Source organism: Miniopterus schreibersii (assembly GCF_964146895.1).
Source record: "Miniopterus schreibersii genome assembly, chromosome: 1".
In the NCBI taxonomy this organism is placed as follows: Eukaryota; Metazoa; Chordata; class Mammalia; order Chiroptera; family Miniopteridae; genus Miniopterus; species Miniopterus schreibersii.
In genome coordinates, this window is record NC_138101.1 from 96,412,842 (window position 1) to 96,433,388 (window position 20,547).

The window sequence follows — 20,547 nt, forward strand, 5'->3', positions numbered from 1 at the left end:
AATGCCATCGATTTCTGGATGTTAATTTTGTTTCCAGCTACCTTGCCGAATTAATTTATCAAATCTAGTAGTACTTTGATGGAGTCTTTAGGGTTTTCTATGTCCAATATCATGTCATCTGCAAATAATGGCAGTTTTACTTCCTCCTTTCCAATTTGGATACCTTTTATGTTTTCTTCCTGTCTGGTGGCTGTGGTAAGGACTTCCAGTACTATTTTGAATAAGAGTGGTGAAAGTGGGCAACCCTGTCTTGTTCATTTTTAAGGGACGTGATTTTAGTTTTTGACCACTGAATATGATGTTGGCTGTAGGTTTTTCATATATGGCCTTTATTATGTTGAGGTATGTTCTCTCTGTTCCTACTTAACTGAGAGTTTTTATTGAAAATGGGTGTTTGCCTGGCTAGGCTTGGCTTAGCCGTTGAGCATCAACCTAGGATACAGGAGATTGTGGTTTGATTCCCGGTCAGGGCACATGCCTGGGTTGCGGGCTTGATCCCCAGTTGGGGGCATGCAGAAGGCAGCCTATCAATGATGACTCTGTCATCATTGATGTTTCTATCTCTTTCCCTCTCTCCCTTCCTCTCTCTGAAATCAATAAAAATGTATTTTTTTAAAAAAAGGGTGTTGGATTTTGTCCAGTGCTTTTTCTGCATCAATTGATATGCTCATATTATTTTTGTCCTTCATTTTGTTTGTGTGATGTATCACATTTATTGATTTGCAAATATTATACCAGCCTTGCATCCCTGGAGTAAATCCCACTTGGTCCTGGTGTATGATCTTTTTAATGTATTGCTGGATCCGTTTTGCTAGTATTTTGTTGAGGATTTTACCACCTATGTTCATCAGGGATATTGGCCTGTAATTTTCTTTCTTTGTAGTGTCTTTATCTGGTTTTGGGATTAGGATGATGCTGGCCTCATAAAAAGAGCTCGGGAGTTCTTCCTCTTGAATTTTCTGGAATACTTTGAATAGGGTAAGTGTTAGTTCTTCTTTGAATGTTTGGTAAAACTTGCCTATAAATCCATCTGCTCCAGGACTTTTGTTTGTTGGGAGCTTTTTGATTACTGCTTCAATTTCATTAGTTGTTATTGGCCTATTCAGGTTTTCTGATTTTCCCTGATTCAGCTTTTGAAGATTGTATGTTTTTAGGAATTTGTCTTTTTCACCCAGGTCGTCCAATTTGTTGGCATATAGTATTTTCTTATAAGACTCTTTATATCAGCGGTGTCAGTTGTTATATCACCGCTTTCATTTCTGATTTGATTTATTTGGGTCCTCTGTCTTTGTGTCATGGTGAGTCTGGATAAAGGTTCATCAATCTTATTTTTCTTTTCAAAGAACCAGCTCTTGGTTTCATTGTTTTTGTATTGTTTTTTTAGTCTCTATGTCATTAATTTCTGCTCTGATCCTTTTTTCCTTCTACTTCCTGGTGGCTTTTCTTGTTGTTGTCTTTCTAATTCTTTTAGTTGTTGTGTTAGATGGTTTAGTAGAGCATTTTCTTGTTTCTTGAGCTATGCCTGTAATGCTGTGAACTTTCCTCTCTGGACAGCTTTAGCTGTGTCCCATAGACTTTGCGTTGTTGTCTGTTCATTTTCATTTTTTTCCAGAAAATGTTTGATTTCTTCCTTGATCTCATTGGTAACCCATTCTTTGTTTAATAACATCCTGTTTAGCCTCTATGTGTTTGAATATTTTTGAGTTTTTTTATAGTGGTTGATTTCTAGATCACATGGCATTGTGATCTGAGAAGATGCTTGATATGATTTCAATCTTCTTGATCTTGTAGAAACTTGCTTTGTGTCCTGACATGTGGTCTATTTTTGAGAAAGTTCCATGTGCACTTGAGAAGAGTGTGTATTCTGCTGCTTTGGGATGAAATGTTCTCTAAATGTCAATTAAATTCATTCGATCTAGTGTGTCACTTAAGGTGTCTGTTTCCCTGTTGATTTCTTGTCTTGATGATCTGTCCATTGATGACAGTGGGGTGTTAAAGTTCCCCACTATGATTATGTTGCTGTCAATCTCCGCCTTAAATTTACCAATAATTTATTTATTTATTTAGGTGCTCCTATATTGGGTGCATGTATGTTTATAAGGGTTATTTCCTCCTGTTGGGTTGATCCCTTTAGTATTATTTAGTGACCTTCTTTGTCTCTTGTTATGGTCTTTATTTTGAAGTCGATTTTGCCAGAAATAAGTATTGCTACTCCAACTTTTTTTTTCATTTCCATTTTCATGGAATATTTTTTCCATCCCTTCTCTTTCAGCCTGTGTGAATCTTTTGTTCTCAGGTGGGTCTCTTGTAGACAACATATATATGGGTCCTGTTTTCTTATCCATTCAGCTACCCTATGTCTTTTGATTAGAGCCTTTATTCCATTTACATTTAAGGTTACTATTGATATATACTTATTTAATGTCATTTTTTCCCTTTGTGCCGATGTACCTTTCAATATTTCTTCTTTTTGAAGCAGTCCTTTTAGCATTTCTTGCAGTGCTGGTTGGGTACTCCTTAACTGTTTTAGCCTTCTTTTGCCTGTGAACCTCCTTATTTCACCTTCAGTTTTAAATGATAGCCTTGCTGGATACCGCAGTCTTGGTCGCAGATTATTGCTTTTATTACTTTGAGAACTTCATACCACTCCCTTATGTCCTGATGTGTTTCTGTTGAGCAATCTGCTGTTAGCCTTATGGGGGCTCCCTTGTAGGTAACTGCTTGTGTCTCTCTTGCAGCCCTCTTTAAAAAAAAAAAAAATGTCAGTCAGATGAGCTTTGTCTGGGCAGCTTATGTTGTCTGTGGCTCACTGTGTTGTATGCTGATTTCGGATCTCCTGGGAGGTTTTTGTGTGTCAGCCAATGTCAGGAGCTGTGTGGGTTTGGCTCTGGTGTCCTTAGGTAGTTGGCTGGCCTGAGGCTCTCTGTGGACCATCTCCACCTGTCAGCTATTTTGCCTCCCCCTTGTGATTCCCTGGTCTTACTCCAGAGTTTTCTGAAGAGAGTATTTAGGGTGCAGGCTGGCTAATGTAGCTCAGGCTCTTGCTCCCCTTACTTGGAGGTTTTGCTGTCAGGCACTCACTGTGGAGAAGTTAGTCTCTGTTTCAAAGCCAACTCTTCAGTCCCTCCCCTCCCCTCCAATTCTAGTTCCCCATGCACTGGCCTGCTGCAGGTTCAGATTGAATTCAGTCTGTTGCCTTTTCTGTATGGATAGTTTCAGCGGCCTGGGCTGAGTGGGTTTGATTAAAAAAAGATTCCCATGAGCAAGCTGCCTGCCCAGTCCTCAGAAGGGGTTTTAAGCTTTTCCTCCAGTTCCGAAACAGTGGTCTCTGGGAGTCTTATTCTTGTAATGTTGTCCTGTGAACTGTTCTCCCTTCCCCCTCAGGACTGTGCCCTGTGGGGAGTGTCTGGGCCCTCAGTGAGCTGAACCAGCCCCTTTCCTCTTGGGGTTGGGGTTTTCAGCCTGTGGGAAAGGTAGGTGTGCTCTGCTCTTCCTTTCCCATTTCTGGTTGTCTGATCTCACAGGATGCTCAGTTCAGTCTCTCCACAATGCAGACACAAATCCCAGCTTTTGCTGGTTTGTCACCCCAGTGCAAGCCAGGAAGTCAGATGCCAATTTAGCAATCAGAAACACACAAAGTAACAAACAGGCAGAGTACCTGCCCCGAGTACCTGCCCCTTGAGGTTCCTGTGCTCCGGCTCTTTGGAACTATGCAGGAGGAGTTACAGAGTCAGCCCTACACAGGTCTCCTGTACTGCTGATCTCAGTAAAGCTGGGGCAGCTCTTTGCTTGGTAATCCCGACTCCCCTCAGAGCAGGTCAAAAATCTCTGATTCACCCCACTAGCAGCTCTGGAGGCTGGAGACCAGGTCTGCCCTGCTGGCCGCTCCAGTCCCTCTCTGGTGGTGGGAGTGCTCTCTTCCCCTTCCCCCCACCACACAGTTCAAATGCTTTCTGGGGTTCTACACAATGCCTTATGCGAAAGCAGAGGGTCCCTTTAGTTTGCTGCTGAGTGCAGTCCTCTGGCCCCTTTCTGTTTGGAAGCCACACCCTGTGGACAGCCTTTCCTGAGGTCAGCAATGGGGGTCACTTCTCCTGCCGATGTTGCAGCCGTTAGGTGTTTTGTTTTACTGGGAAGGTGTGGTCCCCTCTGCAGGCACACGATTCCCCTGGGTCCCTCTGACCTCTGCATGGGGCTCTCCGTCCCTTCTGCCCTCCGGGTTTGAGATCCCAGTTTTTGGATGACAGTCCACACTGCCAAGGGGAGGGGGCTTTGCAGCCTCTAACCCTCAGGCCTTGCAGCCCAGCATTGGCTTCAGGGGGACTCCTCCTTTCTACGCCCCTCCCCTCTTTCTGGACTCTATGATGTTTCTTCAGTGCTCCTTACTTGAAATATGTCCACTCAGGTATTTTTCTCTTGTTTTTACAAGCTGGCTACGCAGTATTTTAGCTTTAAATCTAGTCTGTGGCTTGAAGCGTGGGCGATCTGCTTCTTGTCAGAATTCCGCCATCTTCCCTCCTTCAAGCCATTCTTTAATTTGTATGTGAACATGGTACTATAAAAAAGTTGTTGGTTTTCATGTTTAAATTTGAAAAACTTGTATTCATTACTAGAGATTAATTTTTTAAAACAATATATTTATTGATTTCAGAGAGAGGAAGGGAGTGGGAGAGAGAGAGATAGAAACATCAATGACAAGAGAATCATTGAATGGCTGCCTCCTGCATGCCCCCGACTGGGGATCAAGCCTGCAGTCCGGGCATGTGCCCTGACTGGGAATCGAACTGCTGTCTCCCGCATCATAGGTCGATGCTCAGCCTCTGAGCCACACCGGCTGGGCTAAAGAATAATTTTTTAAAATACATAATAAATTTGATTAATTTTGCTGTTAAGTTATTTATTAGGAAAACCTTTTCTTAATTCCTGAAGGAATGACTCGGATGAAAAATGAACTTAACCGAAATGAAGACTTCATGAAACTCTATAATCATCTCGAGTGCATGTTTGCACATAGACGTAGTACTTCAGCAAGTGGCATTTCTCCTATTGAAAAAGGTCTGGTTTCTCTTTTAAAATTTTATATTGTTTCCTCTTCATCAAGGTTAATTTTGAAATTTTGCTTCATTTATCCACATGTCTATACTTATATTTCGGTAGCAATAGACCTGTTAAATGATATAAGGGATGAATTGAGAAGAATAAATAAATAAAATACAATTAAACGGAATAACTTAGGATAAATATTACAAGCACTATATATATAATAGAAGTTAGTAGTTGTTATGGTAGTGAAAAAATTTTTAGAACTAGCAAAAACTGATTTATAGCTTAACTAAATATTTATTTTTTCCCATTTACTTTGCTGCTTATTCCTATTTGGATTCTCTCTCAGAATGAAATTTTCATAAAAAATTCAAAGTTTATTTTACTGTAAGGCTGTGTGCTATCCAGGTGCTACTGAGTGTTTAAAGTTTTAATAAGGCCATTTTGAAAAGGATAATTAAAATACATTGACGTAATTGAATATGGAAAAATACAGAAATATTATTTTGATGTATTTTATTTTTATTTTTGCAGAAGAAAAAGAATTTTTCTATAGTCATCCAAAATTAAAGAAATTAGAAGAAATTGTAGTGGAACATTTCAAGTCATGGAATGGTAGGTCATCTTTAATAGCCTCAAGGCAAGGCAAAGTCATTGTAAAAATTCTGCTAACATTTCTTATGGAGAAGGTGGGCTTTTAATTATTCTGGATAATGAATATTAAAAAAAACTCAGAAATTTTGGGAGGATAGGTGAGAATGTTAAGAATATTGTAAGGTATGTGAAAAAGTCAGTCTGGGGCAATATAAGTGAAGGAGATACTAAAATAATATGTTAAGGAAAACTGAACTAGGTAAGGAGATAGAGTCATGCTTTATATACAGTGTTAGAGAAAGCCCATCTGTAGGGTAATGCTTGAGCTGTGTGTAACCTGATGAAAGTGAGGGAGCAAGCCTGGTAGATTTCTAGGAGAGGGTTATGCCAGGCAGAAAGAATGGCAGATTCAAAGGTCCTGCAGCAGTAAGGTGTATGGTATGATGAAGAATCAATAAACAAACCAATTTGGCTAGAGTATTGTAATGAGGGTATGAGTGGTTGTAGGAGGAGTTTGGAGAAGCTCCGGGGGCAGACGTAGGGCTTGATGCCAAGTCAGGACTTCAGACTTTATTCTGTGAATGTGTGTGCTTCATGAGACCATTATAGAATGACATGATCTCACTTACATTTTTTAAAGTTTTTTTATGTATTGATTAATTTTAGAGAAGAAGAGGGAGAGAGGGACATTAATTTGTTGTTCCACTCATTCACGCATTCATAGGTTGCTTCTTATGTAGACTGTGACCCAGGATTGAACCCACAACCTTGGTGCATCAGGACCACACTCTAACTAACTGAGCTACCCAGCCAGGGCCTCACTTAAATTTGTAAAAGTTCACTCTGGTAGTTTTGTTGAAACTAGACATTGACCAATTAGGGGCTATTGCAATAGTTTAAGATGCTAGCAGATTATGGTGGATTGTACCAATGCAGTAATGGTGGAGGTGCTCAGAAGTGGCCATAGATTCTCGATATATTTTGAAGTTGGAGTCAACAGTATTTGTTGATGGACTGGACATAAGATTAAATTATATAAGCAAAGAAAATTAAGAACAACATAGAGAAGAAAAAGCAAACTTGTTTGGATGCTTCTGAGACATCTAAATGGAGATGTGTAGGCACTGGATAAGTGAATCTGGATCTCAGAAGAATAGTCTGGGCTATTTTTATTATTTACAGATATGTGAATACATTTTGGAGTTATCAGCATAAAGGTAGTATTTAAAGTTGCAGGAATGGATGTGTTGACATCACCAGGAATTCAGTTTAGAGACAAGAGAGGGCCCAGTGAGGGCTCAGAATGCAGTCCTGAAGAATACCAATATTTAGAGTTCAGATGAAAAAAGCCACAAAAGAGATTGAGAAAGAAACCAAATGAGTGTCAGACAAGCTGAGGGAAGAGACTATTTCAGTAGGAAGGAGTCGATTCTGTTAAGTACCGCTGAGATGTATGGTCAGATAAACTAAAAAGTGTCCTTTGAATTTGGCAATATGAAAGTTATTGATGACTTTAGTGTAAGAGCTTCAGTGGAATGAGAACAGGAAGGCTGGCTGCAACCAGTTGAAGGAGTTAGGTGTTGCATTGAAAGTAGCTTTTGGTGATGGGTGTCTTTTTCTCAACAATGTTAAGACTATTGACAACACTTAAATAAGGTCTATAAATTAGATAGTAATAATGTATCAAAGTTAATTTTCTGATTTTCATGGTTTATTGTCTTTACGTAGAATAATATCCTTGTTTGTAGAATTTACACACTGAAGCATTAGGTGGTGATGAGCCATCATGTCAGCAACTTGACTCAAATGTCTGGGAGGAGGGGAAGCTACTTGTATTAGTTTTGCAACTTTTTTGTAGTTTGAACTTATTTCAAAATAAAAATTATCTTTGATTTAAAAAAAGAAGGTAGTTATTGGTCAGAGGTTGGTCAGATGTAGAGGCTTGATGGGTCTGATGACTCAAAGGAGGTAAATGTAGAATAATTTTCTTGTAACAGGTGGTGTTTCTTTTTCCATATGTATTGTGAATTAACTTTATATATATTAAGTCATTTAATCCTTAGGGTTGTTATGAAGACTAAATGAGTTAATCTATAAAATGCTTAGTGTAGTTCCTGGTGCACGGGTGATGATTAATGTAACTCATGTGGGAGAAAGTAGGATTGTCAAAGTCCTAAGCAAGTGGGAAAACAAAGGAAAACTAATAACACTACAGAAAACCCTACACAACTTGCAGTTATTAACCAGTTGCTATGTGCAAGCCTACACAGTTTATATTTACTAGTTTATTTAATCATCACCTCAGTCCATTGTAGGTATCTGAAGAAACTAAAGCTTAAGGAGATAAAATAAGTACCGTGGTCACACATCACCTAGAGGGGAAGTGGCCCAGCTTCAAAGATTGTGCTCTTTTTCTTTCTTTCTTTTAAAAAAATATATCTTTATTGATTTCAGAGAGAGAGAAAGGGAGAGGGAGAGAGAGAGAAACATCAGTGATGAGAGAGTTGTCATTGACCGGCTGCCTCCTGCATGCCCCCGACTGGGGACTGAGCTTGCAACTCAGGCATATGCCCTGACCAGGAATGAACCATGATCTCCTGGGTCCTAGGTCAATGCTCAACCATTCATCTGTGCTGGTTGGGCGATCATGCTCTTTTTCATGTGTTCTACTATCTCCTAAGCACAGAGATATTGAGAGGAACTTTATGATTAACTGTAGGGTATATTCTGCAGTTCCGGAGAATTTAAAACATCATAGATTTGGGGACAGAATGTCAGGGCCTGGTTTAGGACAGGGCCTTTAGTGAACAGAAAGGAAAGGGAAGATTTACAAAATCAGTGGGAAATCAGTAGTTCTATACTTCTGATGTAGAAGGTAAAGGGGACTAACAGGCATCATGGATGAAATGAAGGACTGGTCAAAAGTGATTCGGATTATTTTTATTTGATTTGTTTAAGATTATATTTTATGTCAGCTAATGAGAGATTAGGAGCCAAGGTTATTAAAATTATTAGGTAAAGTAGGAAAACCAGCAAAGCTTTAAGATGTCTTATTTTTTTCAAAGAATTGTCAATCATTTGTATATAATTTCAGGCTTGTCGTTTGAACTAGTTCTTATCTTTGTGCTTTTAAAAAAGTTGTAATTAAATATTTTTTGTTGTATAGCTCAAAACACATCTGAGAAGAAATGTGACAAGACCAGAGTTATGATCTTTTCTTCATTTCGAGATAGTGTTCAAGAAATTGCAGAAATGCTTTTACGGCATCAGCCAGTTATTAGAGCAATGACTTTTGTTGGCCATGCCTCAGGGAAAAGCATGAAGGGTTTTACCCAGAAGGAGCAACTGGAGGTAATTATTTTTGGAGTTGATGAAAATAAAAATAAAATTGTTTAGCTTCTCACTTAATGCTTTTTTAACTCACCGGTCAATTATCTACTTCTTAAGAGACAATTTTATAGTAAAATGTAAATAAAGTAGACATATTTTGAAAGGCAAAAAAAAGTGTGTTTGTGGTTTTGAAACTTTTTTTTAAGTAATCTAAAGTGTAATCGTTCAGCAGAAAGGCTGTGGATGGAACCTGGCTCTTCCACTTATATTTTCTTAATTCCTGTGCCTCGGTTTTCTTTATATGTAAACATATTTCAGTGTTGTTGTAAGCATTAAATGAAATTGTATTGTAGAGCCTTCAATAAATGCTTTATTTATTTATCTTAAGTCATTTTAGTTATTTATTCCAAACAGTTATCTCTTTATTTCTGTTATTTAAAAATCCTACCATATGCTCTGCATAAGAGGTCGTAAATTTTCTAAGTACTGTGATATGTCTTTTTGGGGAAATTTTAGACTATTGGCCTTTATAAACTATATATAGGTTTTTGCAGATTAGCTATAGGTCTACTCACTGACAATTAGGTATGTCTTTAATGTCTAATTCATTTTTTTAATATGTTTTTATTGATTTCAGAAGGAGGAAGAGAGAGGGGGAGAGGGATAGAAACATCAGTGATGAGAGAGTCATTGGTCGGCTGCCTCCTGCTTGTCCCAGTGCTACAACCCAGGCATATGCCCTGGCAGGAATTGAACTGTGATCTACTGGTTCATGGGTTGATGCTCAACCACTGAGGCACACTGGCCGGGCAATGTCTAATTCATTTTGATAGATCCTCTCTTGATTCTGTCAACATCAGTAGGTGAGGAATCCTATTCTCTAAATAACTTTTATAGATTCCTCAGTGTATTCAGAAGAGTCTGTTTAAGCTGTCTGGATCTGGTGGCCGCTAACTTTTCCTGAATCTGAATATAATTCCTTTCCCTGTCTCAAGTTTGATTGTAAAGTACTTTAAAGGGTTCAGATATCTAGTGGGTGATTATTACTAATCTTAACATTTGTATGTGAATGAAAAATAAAATGGATTTTTGCTTAGGGGGTCAAGCATTTTAAAATCAATACCTGTAGTACCTAACCTGGTCTCCGGCCAATTTCATTATTATCCAATGTTGTTATTTCTTGAGTTTGTCAGATACCATAAAAAACCTTATTGATATTATTGAATTTGTCCTTTGTTCACTTATGTCAATAATATTTTTACATATGCCAGAATAACTACCCCTTTTATTACTCCTATACTTGTTTTCATAATGGCACTTTTATTCTGAAATAAGCTTTTGTGCAAATAGTTGTAATTATTTATTTATTTAGAAATAGGCTCTGAAGTCAGAGAGGAAGTAGAGGGCCAGAAGCTTTAGGGCCTTCTAGGTAATTTCCATCTTTTTGACATTGGGTTTTACTCAGTGAGATGGGAAGAAGCCCTTGGAGACTGTTGAGCAGAGAAGGGTCATGGCGTGATTTATATTTTAAAATAATCACACTGATTGCTGTCTTACGAGACAAAGTGGAAACAGGAAGACAGGTTGGAAGACTTATTACAATAATTCAAGCCAAAGATGATGGTGGCTTATACAAGGGTGGTAGCAGGAAAGGTTTTGAGAAATGGTTGGGTTCTGGATATATTTTGAAGGTCAAGCTGACAGGATTTGTTGATAAGTTAGAGTGAGGTGTGAGATAAAGGAGTGTGAGGACTGATTCCAAGGTCTTTTGGCCTGAGCAACTAAAAAGAGCTGCTGTTAACTGTAGGTAAGACTACAGGACAAGCAGGTTTTGGAGAGAATATCAGAAGCTCGGTTTTGGACAAGTTAACTTTGGCATGACTACGAGATTAGTGATTTTCAGACTATCAAAACTGATGGAGGATCAGTTTCCTCCCAATGTGTCACAGACAGATATTTTGAACATTGCAATAAACATGAAGTATTTGTAAAGTAAAATGACTGAGAAAGTTTATGTTCAAATTTTTTATTATTAGAGTTAACAAACAGAAGTACTTTGTCAAGCTTCTAAACCCTTACTCGTAATTTTTGTACTTCTTAATGGTTAGTAATAAACAGTTTGTGAACTGAAACCAGTAATATACAGTTCATGAACTATTGAGAAGCAGTGTGTAAATATCAGCTACTTGATGCTGAATAAACAATTGAATATATACATCTTGTTTCATGGGTTCAAGGCTTGGGAATCATCATCATATAAATTAGACTGGATGACTGAATGGAGATAGAGAAGATGTCCAAAGACTGAGCCATGGGGTACTTCTTGCTATGAACGATAGCAATGATTATGATTCCCTAGGGAACCAGAATAAATGGCTAGTGAAATAGGAAGACCACCAGGAGAATGTGGTATCCTGGGACCAAATGAGGAGGGGGAGAATTAATGTGTAGATGCTGCTGAGAGTCATATAAAATGATAACAACTGGGAATTGACCATTGGATTAAGAGATGAGAAGGCAAATGAGCTTGAAAAGAACGGTTTTAGTGGAATGGTAGAGATAAGCCAGCACTGAGTAGAGCTAGAGATAACAACTATACAAATCTCAAGGATTTTTGCTATAAAGGAGAACAAAGGTGGCAGTGGTTTTCAGTTGTTCTATGTTGGGATATATAACAGTGTGCTTGTATGCTGATAGGTATGATCAGTTGAGAAGGAAAAATTGATAAAGCAGAGAGAAGAGCATTGCTGGAATGATCTTTGAGTAGATGAGGGAAAGGGACAGGATCTAGTACAAAAATATAGGGATGGACCTCAGTTAAGAACACGGGTAGTTTATCCAAAACAATGGGGTGAAGGTAGACTCTACAGGCACAGATATAGGTGGGTGGGTAGATGTAGCAGTGATACCTTGTTGGAAGATCTTTGATCAGTTGTTGCCATGTCATCAGCTGAGAGTAAAGATGGGGAGGAAATGTTGGAAGTTTGATGAGAGGAGAGAGTAGGAAGCAGTTATTCAGGGGAATGGGGAGAGTGATTGGATTAAGGAAATATGAAATGATTTTCAGATAATACCAGGGGCCCATTCAAGGTGAGAGATTGAGTTAGTGTGAAATCAGTTAGCGTGGTTGATGTTTTCCTCCAGCCACATTCAACTGCATGGGTATAGGCTCAAACTATGGGAGGTGGGATATATCTAGTGTTGGAGTTTAGTCAGAGGAATATGGAGTGAGAGAGGAGCAAGGGAGTAGAATTTAAGGTAGGGTGAAGGGTAGGATCAGTAGATTATAAATCCTGGTGGCAGTTATTTAATTAATCACTATTCCTTTCTCTGATTAATTAACTTCTGATTCATATTTATTTTTCAAACTCCAAAATTAATATCAATCATAGGGATATAAATAAGTTTATATGTGTTAACTAAAAAGGAAGTTGTTTGACATTCTCTATTAATCTTTTAACTAGTTATATTAGAGAAAACTATTAAAGAGATGTAAAAAATAATTTGACAACTCTTACAGTCATATTTTGGGGTGGCATATTCTGCTACCTCTCACTGGAATGACAGTATAAAAGGTAAGGTATGAATTTGTTGGCATGAGAAAGTCCAAACCTGTAGAAAAAAATTTAAGAGTTTATTTATTTGAGCCCAATTGATGACAGCGCCAGGATGATTTCAAGTACTTTGGAAAATGACAGTTTTGCAGTTTCTTTTCTACATTTGGAATTAAGAAGGGAACAATTTAGGAAGATTAAATGAAGGTGGGAGAAAGCAAGGCTGGGGATTGGATTACAGGATAGTTAAGATTATGTGCTCTCTTGAGAGGTCAGGAGGCATTTCAAAGGTGTGTTAAACTAGATGCATGAAAGCAGTGGACAGGGCTTGCTTAAGGCAAAGCTAAACCTGTTACTAAAGAAGTTATAGACCTGGGGTGAGACTACCTACCTTGACCTGCCCAGTTAGGAATTTATGATAAGATCACCCTGTGAAATTACTTTTGGTTAGATTTTTACAGCACTCCTTTTTCATCCACAAATTCTAGGAGTAATAAAACATTTTTACTTTAGATACACTTAACAACAATTTAGGTCTATGGTATGATAAATAGCAGTAATTACTCTGGAACATTTACTCCTTTTAGTGATACTAAAAATAATATCTGGAGTTTCCCATTCATGTGTAAATTGTTAGCAAACCCTTTTGGAATCGTAACCATTATTAAAGCAAAGAAATGAAGACTGCCCTTTGCATTTTACCATGATTTCTTCTGGCTTATAATGTCATTTTGTCACTTCTTTTCTTATTTGGTAGTATCCTGGATGCTAATTTTTAATCTGATTTCACCATTTTGAGGCCAGTGGGAAAAGTTTGCTTTGATTTACAACTCTTTTATGTTTGCATTTAATTATTTTAAAATCATTTTTATTTTAGGTAGTGAAACAGTTTCGTAGTGGTGGTTACAATACATTGGTTTCTACTTGTGTTGGTGAAGAAGGTTTGGATATAGGAGAAGTTGATCTTATAATATGTTTTGATGCTCAGAAGAGCCCAATCCGTCTTATACAGCGAATGGGTAGGACTGGTCGTAAACGTCAAGGCAGGATTGTTGTTATCCTTTCGGAGGGACGAGAAGAACGTGTAAGTAGACTTTTAGAAACATGATTTGTAATTGAAATTCAAGAAATACAGCCTAAATACAGATAGCAGTCTGTTAAGATTCAAAGTCCAAACAACATGTAAGTAAGTAGTTGGTTGATTCCACCCTCCCCCGCCCGCCTTTGTATAGATTCTGGCTATTCTTTCTTTCTCATTAAGAGAATTTTCAATTGGATTCAGTTTTAAAAATTTTATCCATATAAAGAAACATTTATACTTTAGTATTAATTTGGACACCTAGATGCAAAAATCAATGTGTATTACTTTGCTTTACTATTTCCTGCCCTTCTAAGGCCTACTTTTTATGTTTATCTTAGTAACTACAATGAGTTGAGAATGGTTTTATATCTTAAAGAGTTCCCTAAACCAATCAACCAACCAACAAGAATATGCACCAGAGATAGCATGTGGCCTGTAAAGCCTAAAATATTCACTGTCTGGCTCTTTTTGGAGAACTTTGCAGGTTCCTATTCTAAGTGATAAGGGACTTGAGTTACATTTGTACTTTGCTACAATCCTGGGTGACAGGCCTTCCTTAATACGATGTTGTACATAATATTATTTTGTGTTTGTTACACTAAAAGATTAACTTTTGTAATTCAGTGGGACTATTTCTGTGGCTAGATATATAGTTTCACATTAAAGACTTTTTCATTAATTATGTTAGTTTTTAAAAATTGATTTAAAATGTTTATATAACCTTTAAAAACCATCCTGAGTCCTTTTGGCTCTCCGAGCAGCACTGTAGCAGTCAGAAAGAACAAGTACTTAACGAAAGGCAGCAAAAAGGGAGCCAAGAAGAAAGTGGTTGATCCATTTCCTAAGAAAGATTGGTGTGATATGAAAGTACCAGCTATGCTCAATTTAAGAAATATTGGAGCCTGGCCGGCGTGGCTCAGTGGTTATGCATTGACCTCTGATCCAGGAGATCATGCTTTGATTCCTGTCAGGGCACATGCCCAGGTTGTGGGCTTGATCCCAGGAGGGGGTGTGCAGGAGGCAGCCTATCCATGACTCTCTCATCATTGATATTTCTCTCTCTCTCTCCCTCTCCCTTCTCTCTGAAATCAATAAAAATATATTGAAAAGAAAGGAGGAGGAGAGGAGAAAAGAAAAGAAAAAATATTGGAAATACACTAGTCATCAGAAGTCAAGGAACCAAAATTTCATCTGATGGTCTCAAGGTTCATGTTTTTGAAGTGAGCCTAGCTGGTTTGCAGAATGATGAAGCTGCATTTAGAAAATTCAAGCTAATTACTGAGGATGTTCAGGGCAAAAAAATGCTGACTAATTTCCATGACATGGATCTTATATGTAACAAAGTGTTAAAAAATGCTCCATGGTCAAAAAATGGCAGACCATGACTGAAGCTCATGTTGATGTCAGGACTACCAATGGTTATTTGCTTTGTCTTTTCTGTGTTCATTTTACTAAAAATAAATAAATAAATAAATAAATAAATAAATAAAAAGCAACAATCAGATTCGGAAGACCTCTTATGCTCAGCATTAACAGGTTGGCCAAATCTGGAAGAAGATGGAAATCATGACCCGAGAGGTGCAGACAAATGACTTGAAAGAAGTGATCAATAAACTGATTCCAAATAGCACTGGAAAAGACAGAAAAGGCTTGCCAATCTGATTATCTGCTCCATGATGTCTTCATTAAAAGAGTAAAAATGCTTAAAAAGCCCAAGTTTGAGTTCATAAAATTCATGGAGCTTTCTGGTGAAGGTAGTAGTTCTGGAAAAGCTACTGAGGATGAGACGAGTGTTAAAGTTGAATGAACTGATGGATATGAGCCCAGCCTAAGAATCTGTTTAAAATTCAGAATTTAATGTTGATAAATAAAAATCCTATAGTGATTTAAAAAAAAATGATCCTGAATAGTGAACTTTTTCCCAATATTTTTCATATGACTACAGCATATTCTCGTGTAAAATTTAGTTTCTTAAATGATCCCAATAAATGATATGTTTGGCAGCTTGTATAGTTTTTGTATTATCACTGAGTGGAATTGGATTTTAGCTAATTGTATTACCTTAGGCAAATCACTTAACTTCTCTATTCTGGTATTAGTTTTCTTATCTGTAAATAGTCATAATGGCCCACATTTAATAAGCACCTACTCTGTGCTGTGTTCTAAGTGCTTCAGAAGCATTATCTTATTTAAGGGGAGTGATGCTTTTCTTGTATACAGTAAAGAAAACTGAAGTGTAGAGAGATGAAGAAGCTGAAATAAGGAATCATATTTAAAAAAAGCAACATATACTTTATATATAAATATTAGCCTTACTCAGAAAGAGCAAGATACTAAATAAAAGATAGATTCTCTTTGTGCAATTTAGTTACTAAAGTAGGATTTATAATAGATTTTGATATGATTTTCATCAAGAGTTATTTGAACAGGCTTCAAATTCAAGACAACAGATATTCTATTCTCTGAGCATTTAAGTGGATTAGAGTTTAATTTACTGTTTAGAATAAACCCAAACTAACATAATAATTGCTTGTTATGGCTGATTGTTGTAGAAATAATGTAATTTGATGTTTATTTCTTTTTACAGACTTATAATCAAAGTCAGTCCAACAAAAGAAGTATTTATAAAGCTATTTCAGGTAACAGGCAGGTCCTTCATTTTTATCAAGCAAGTCCACGAATGGTTCCTGATGGAATCAATCCAGAATTACATAAAATGTTCATCACACATGGTGTCTATGAACCAGAGAAGCCTTCTCGGAACTTGCAGCGAAAGTCATCTATTTTTTCCAGTAGGAGTGGTAAATAAAAAATTTTGCATTTTAAACATGCATATTTTTCCTGTTGTTAGTTAGCAAATCACATATTGATATATTTCTTCTTTAAGAAATTCAACATACATTCTAGGATGTTAAGGGTGTTCTCTTTGGAAAGGATATGTAGTAGAGGGAAAGAGGCATTGGCAGTACAGAGTGATTGAAACTCAGTGCTGGGAAAATTCAAAATATCCTACCAACCCAGAGAATCCTCTTTGCAGTGTTGAAAAGAAAGAAAACAGTTTTATTTCGAATAAACATTAAATGAGATTACAATATGCATTGTAGGCCAAATACTAAGATTGACAGAAAGACAGAAAGAAATTGTACCCTATTGATTCCCCGAAACACTTACAATCCTTTGCATGTATATTCTCAAGGTCAACAGTAGCATGTCTTCTTATAAGAGGAGGTCACTATTTGCTATACATTCTTTCATACTTCATTCCAAATTCACCTGGTAATTGAGGTAGCCATTGTGTTAGCTAGTTGGCTTTATCCAAAGAAATAATAAAACTCTTAACTCTCTAATGAGCAGGTAGTGACAGCTCAGAGAAAGGTGCCTAAGCTAAACTGCCCTGGTAACTGGGAGATAGGGACACCATCTTTCTTGATGTTTACATTTCAAAGAGACAGCTCCTATAGGCCCTTAAGAAAAGCATTTCTGGCTCTAGCTGGTGTGGCTGTTGGTTGGGCGTCATCCTGGTCACCAGAAGGTTGTTGGTTTGATTCCCAGTAGGGGGCATGCAGGAGGCAGCCCATTGATGTTTTGCTCTTGCATTGATGTTTCTCTCCCTTCCTCTCTATCTAAAAAAAAAGTCAATAAAAATATTTTAAAAAAGAAAAATATTTCTGGTTGAAAAGCTGGCCAGAGGCTTGTTTAGCCTTTATAAAGACTGGCATGCACACCAAAGGGTTAAAGAAAGGATTTACAAACGTAAGGTATCTCTGGAATTGCTCTAAAGAAGGGAGGGGGAATGAGTCTTTCCCTTTCTGCAAAGGATAAAGTCCCCCCCCCCCTTTTTTTAAATTGTGAAGTTAAACCAAGTTATTGGTGATACTGAGTCAGCAAGAAACATACTTTTGTTCTAGGGAGCATAGTAATGAGAGTGTTGCTAGCTTAAAACTGCAGAGGTAGTGGTGATATCAAGAAAATATCTTGAAATATTAGCACTATGAAAAGGTGAGAAACTAAAAAGTTTCTTTTGAATTTTAGTCTTTAGGCTTTTAAGGAATCATAAAATCATGTAATTGTATTTTAAGATTTGGAAGAAACCTTGGGGATCATCTGGTCCACTTATGTGTCAAAGTAGGAATGCTTTATGCAACATTCTTGTTAAGTGAATATCCAGCTTCATCTTGAATTCAAATCTATGTTAAAGGAAATCGTATTTTTTTAAAATGAGGGTTCATTTCATGTTGAAAAATCTGTCTTTGTACCTTTTTCTCATTGATTTAGTTTTGTCTTCGAGATAGCAAAGAACAGTTATGATCCTTGGTTTACTTATGTAGAAATTGTTTATGAATTTGAAGATAGTACCTCTCAAGGTTTTCAAACCATGATGTTTCCAAGTCCTTTCCCTTCTAGTCATCTGCTTTGGACTCTCTTAAATTTGTTAATGTTCTTTCCCTTAATCAATGCTTTTTGGATATGCCTATTAAAACTAATACAATTCCACTTAATAAGAATATACCTGTCCTTTTACAAGACTTTGCCAACTTTTTGGTTAAAATGAAAAGATGATATGTATTTTGAATTCTCTTGAGTTTATTAAACTAATAATAGCATCAAAACTTGATTAGGTTGGAATAAATTATTCTTGTATTTTTATAAATGTTAATTAGCCATATGTTTAATAATTGTTTCTAAAATGCTACTTGGAATGGATGGCAGATTTTGTTAGTAAAGTGTTTTTTAATTTCTAATATTTTAAAGTTTTATTTTTCTTGATTAGAAAGAGAGGAAGGGAGAGAGAGAAAAACATCGATTTGTTGTTCCACTTATTTATGCATTCATTGGTTGATTCTTGTATGTGCCCTGACTGGGGATCAAACCTACAACCGTGATGTATTGGGATGGCACTCTAACCAACTGAGCTACCCAGCCATTTTTGTTTTTAATTTTTTTTATTATGTATTGGCTTAAGGAGTAGAGCTTTATGGTTAAACAATTATATATGTCAGTAAAATTCTAATACTTGTCATTTTTATTTACTTATTTTATTTTTTTAATCCTCACACGAGGATATTTTTTCCATTGCTTTTCAGAGAGTGGAAGGGAAAGAGAGAAACATTGATGTGAGAGAGACACATCAATTGGTTGCCTCTAGCACATGCCCCAACCCAGGCAGGCCTGCAACCAAGGTACATGCCACTGGCCGGAATCGTACTGGGACCCTTCAGTTCGAGAGCTGACTCCCTAAGCACTGAGAAAACTGGCTAGGGCAATACCTGTCCTTTTTAAAAAACTGAGATATTAGCTCATGTTCATTTTTCTGTACCTTTTTTTTAACCATTTTTCCAGTGTTAGTGATTCATCTTGCCAAGATTATTTATATAAGTGTATTGTTCTATTTATTAGTATATAATTCATCTGGTCTTAGAGGACTGAATTTATTTAAAGTGACTAGGAGAGTTGAATACCTTCCTATTTCAAAAGTCTTAGAGGTTCAGATTGTTAGATCTAAAGGGACCTGAGAGATCACTTAGTTCAAACCCCTTATTTTATAAAAGCTTGTTATAGTATTTTGGAATAACTAAGAAAGAAGTTTCCTGTTTCCTAAATTCAGTAGTCTTTCTGATTTTTTCTGCCCTCATCTGTATTTGGCCAGAGTTCCTGCTTTATACTGTTTATCCTTTCCAGCTTGCAATTATTTTCCTTTATAGAGATTATGGAAGCCAAAAAGGGTTAATTTACTCTGTTTTTTTTTTTTTTTTTAAGTATGTTATGTCATTTTTTTTTTTAAGCAGATCTTTTTTTTCTTTTTTTAATTTTTATTTTTTTAAATATATTTTTATTGATTTCAGAGAGAGGAAAGGAGAGGGAGAGAGAGAGATAGAAACATCAATGATGAGAGAGTCATTGATCAAGCCCTCAACCCGGGCATGTGCCCTGACCGGGAATCGAACCCCGATCTCCTGGATCCCAGGTCAACGCTCAACCGCTGAGCCACGCCCAGCCGGGCAAGCAGTAGATCTTTTCTACCACCCTTTACTCCACCCCACAATCCCAATTTAAGACCATCTAAAAACCCTTTATTGTTTTGGGGTCCTCCCACAAGCTTCAGATAACCTTTCCAATAATGTTATGATAGAATCATGATACTAGTTTTTATTTGTAAATTATCTGACTGTTTCATGCCAGGACTTAGACAACAAAATGGAGAGAGTCCAGAAGAAGCCAGGAATGAGAGCCTAGCTACCTGGCTCTGTTCTGTTAATGAAGGGATTACTAAAGATTAGCTCCTAGACTCCTAGACAGAAGGGAGCATTAATACTTTCAAAGAGGTCAGAGAATTGTAGGAGATATGTAGAAGCAGGAAGAGATAACCAGAGTGATTATATGAAGAATAGACTGTTGATATATATTTTGTATTTGCCTAGCAGATTTTTTTAACCTCTTTTCAATTACTTTTCAACCCTATAGGAATAAGACAAAGTGATTCAAAGAAAGATTGGTTCTTATCCGATGAAGAATTTAAATTATGGAACAGACTTTATAGGTTAAGAGACAGTGATGAAATTAAGGAAATAACATTGCCTCAAGTTCAATTTCTGTCTTTACAAAATGAGGAAAATGTACCAGTAAGTGGAACATGTTTTCAGATGTTCTTTATAGTGATTATACAGTAAAGAGAATCTTCATAGTCAGAATGTCACCTTAAAAATTTAAGAATGTAAACAGTTTTAAAAAGATTATTAAAGTCTGAGTTTGTAAAACTTCTAATTTCTTATATCCTTTATTGTATATATAGAATATATTTTTACATGACCATAATATATTTACATAAGTTCTGCCTTTTCTTTATTACTTTATGCCATATGAACATTTCTGTATAGACAAAATTTACATGATTGTTATGTTACCCTGCAGTGTACCATATTTTGACTACTTCCCTGTTGTGTTTTA

At 36.8% G+C, this 20,547-nt stretch overlaps 1 protein-coding gene and 1 pseudogene across 3 annotated transcripts in view; both read left to right on the plus strand.

Annotated features, from left to right (window-relative positions):
- Positions 1-20,547, plus strand: part of FANCM (FA complementation group M) — a 67,907-nt gene that overhangs the window by 17,662 nt on the left and 29,698 nt on the right. For both annotated transcript variants that reach the window (XM_081117085.1, XM_081117086.1), the window contains 6 exons: positions 4,930-5,055; positions 5,578-5,658; positions 8,804-8,988; positions 13,399-13,605; positions 16,190-16,403; positions 20,065-20,222. In XM_081117085.1, the coding sequence (XP_080973211.1) occupies positions 4,930-5,055; positions 5,578-5,658; positions 8,804-8,988; positions 13,399-13,605; positions 16,190-16,403; positions 20,065-20,222 (971 nt within the window). The remainder of the gene's footprint in view (positions 1-4,929; positions 5,056-5,577; positions 5,659-8,803; positions 8,989-13,398; positions 13,606-16,189; positions 16,404-20,064; positions 20,223-20,547) is intronic.
- LOC308563070 (small ribosomal subunit protein eS1-like) lies at positions 14,167-15,409 on the plus strand (annotated as a pseudogene). Its single transcript has 4 exons — positions 14,167-14,171; positions 14,364-14,521; positions 14,764-15,063; positions 15,096-15,409. The product of its transcript is annotated as a small ribosomal subunit protein eS1-like (transcript).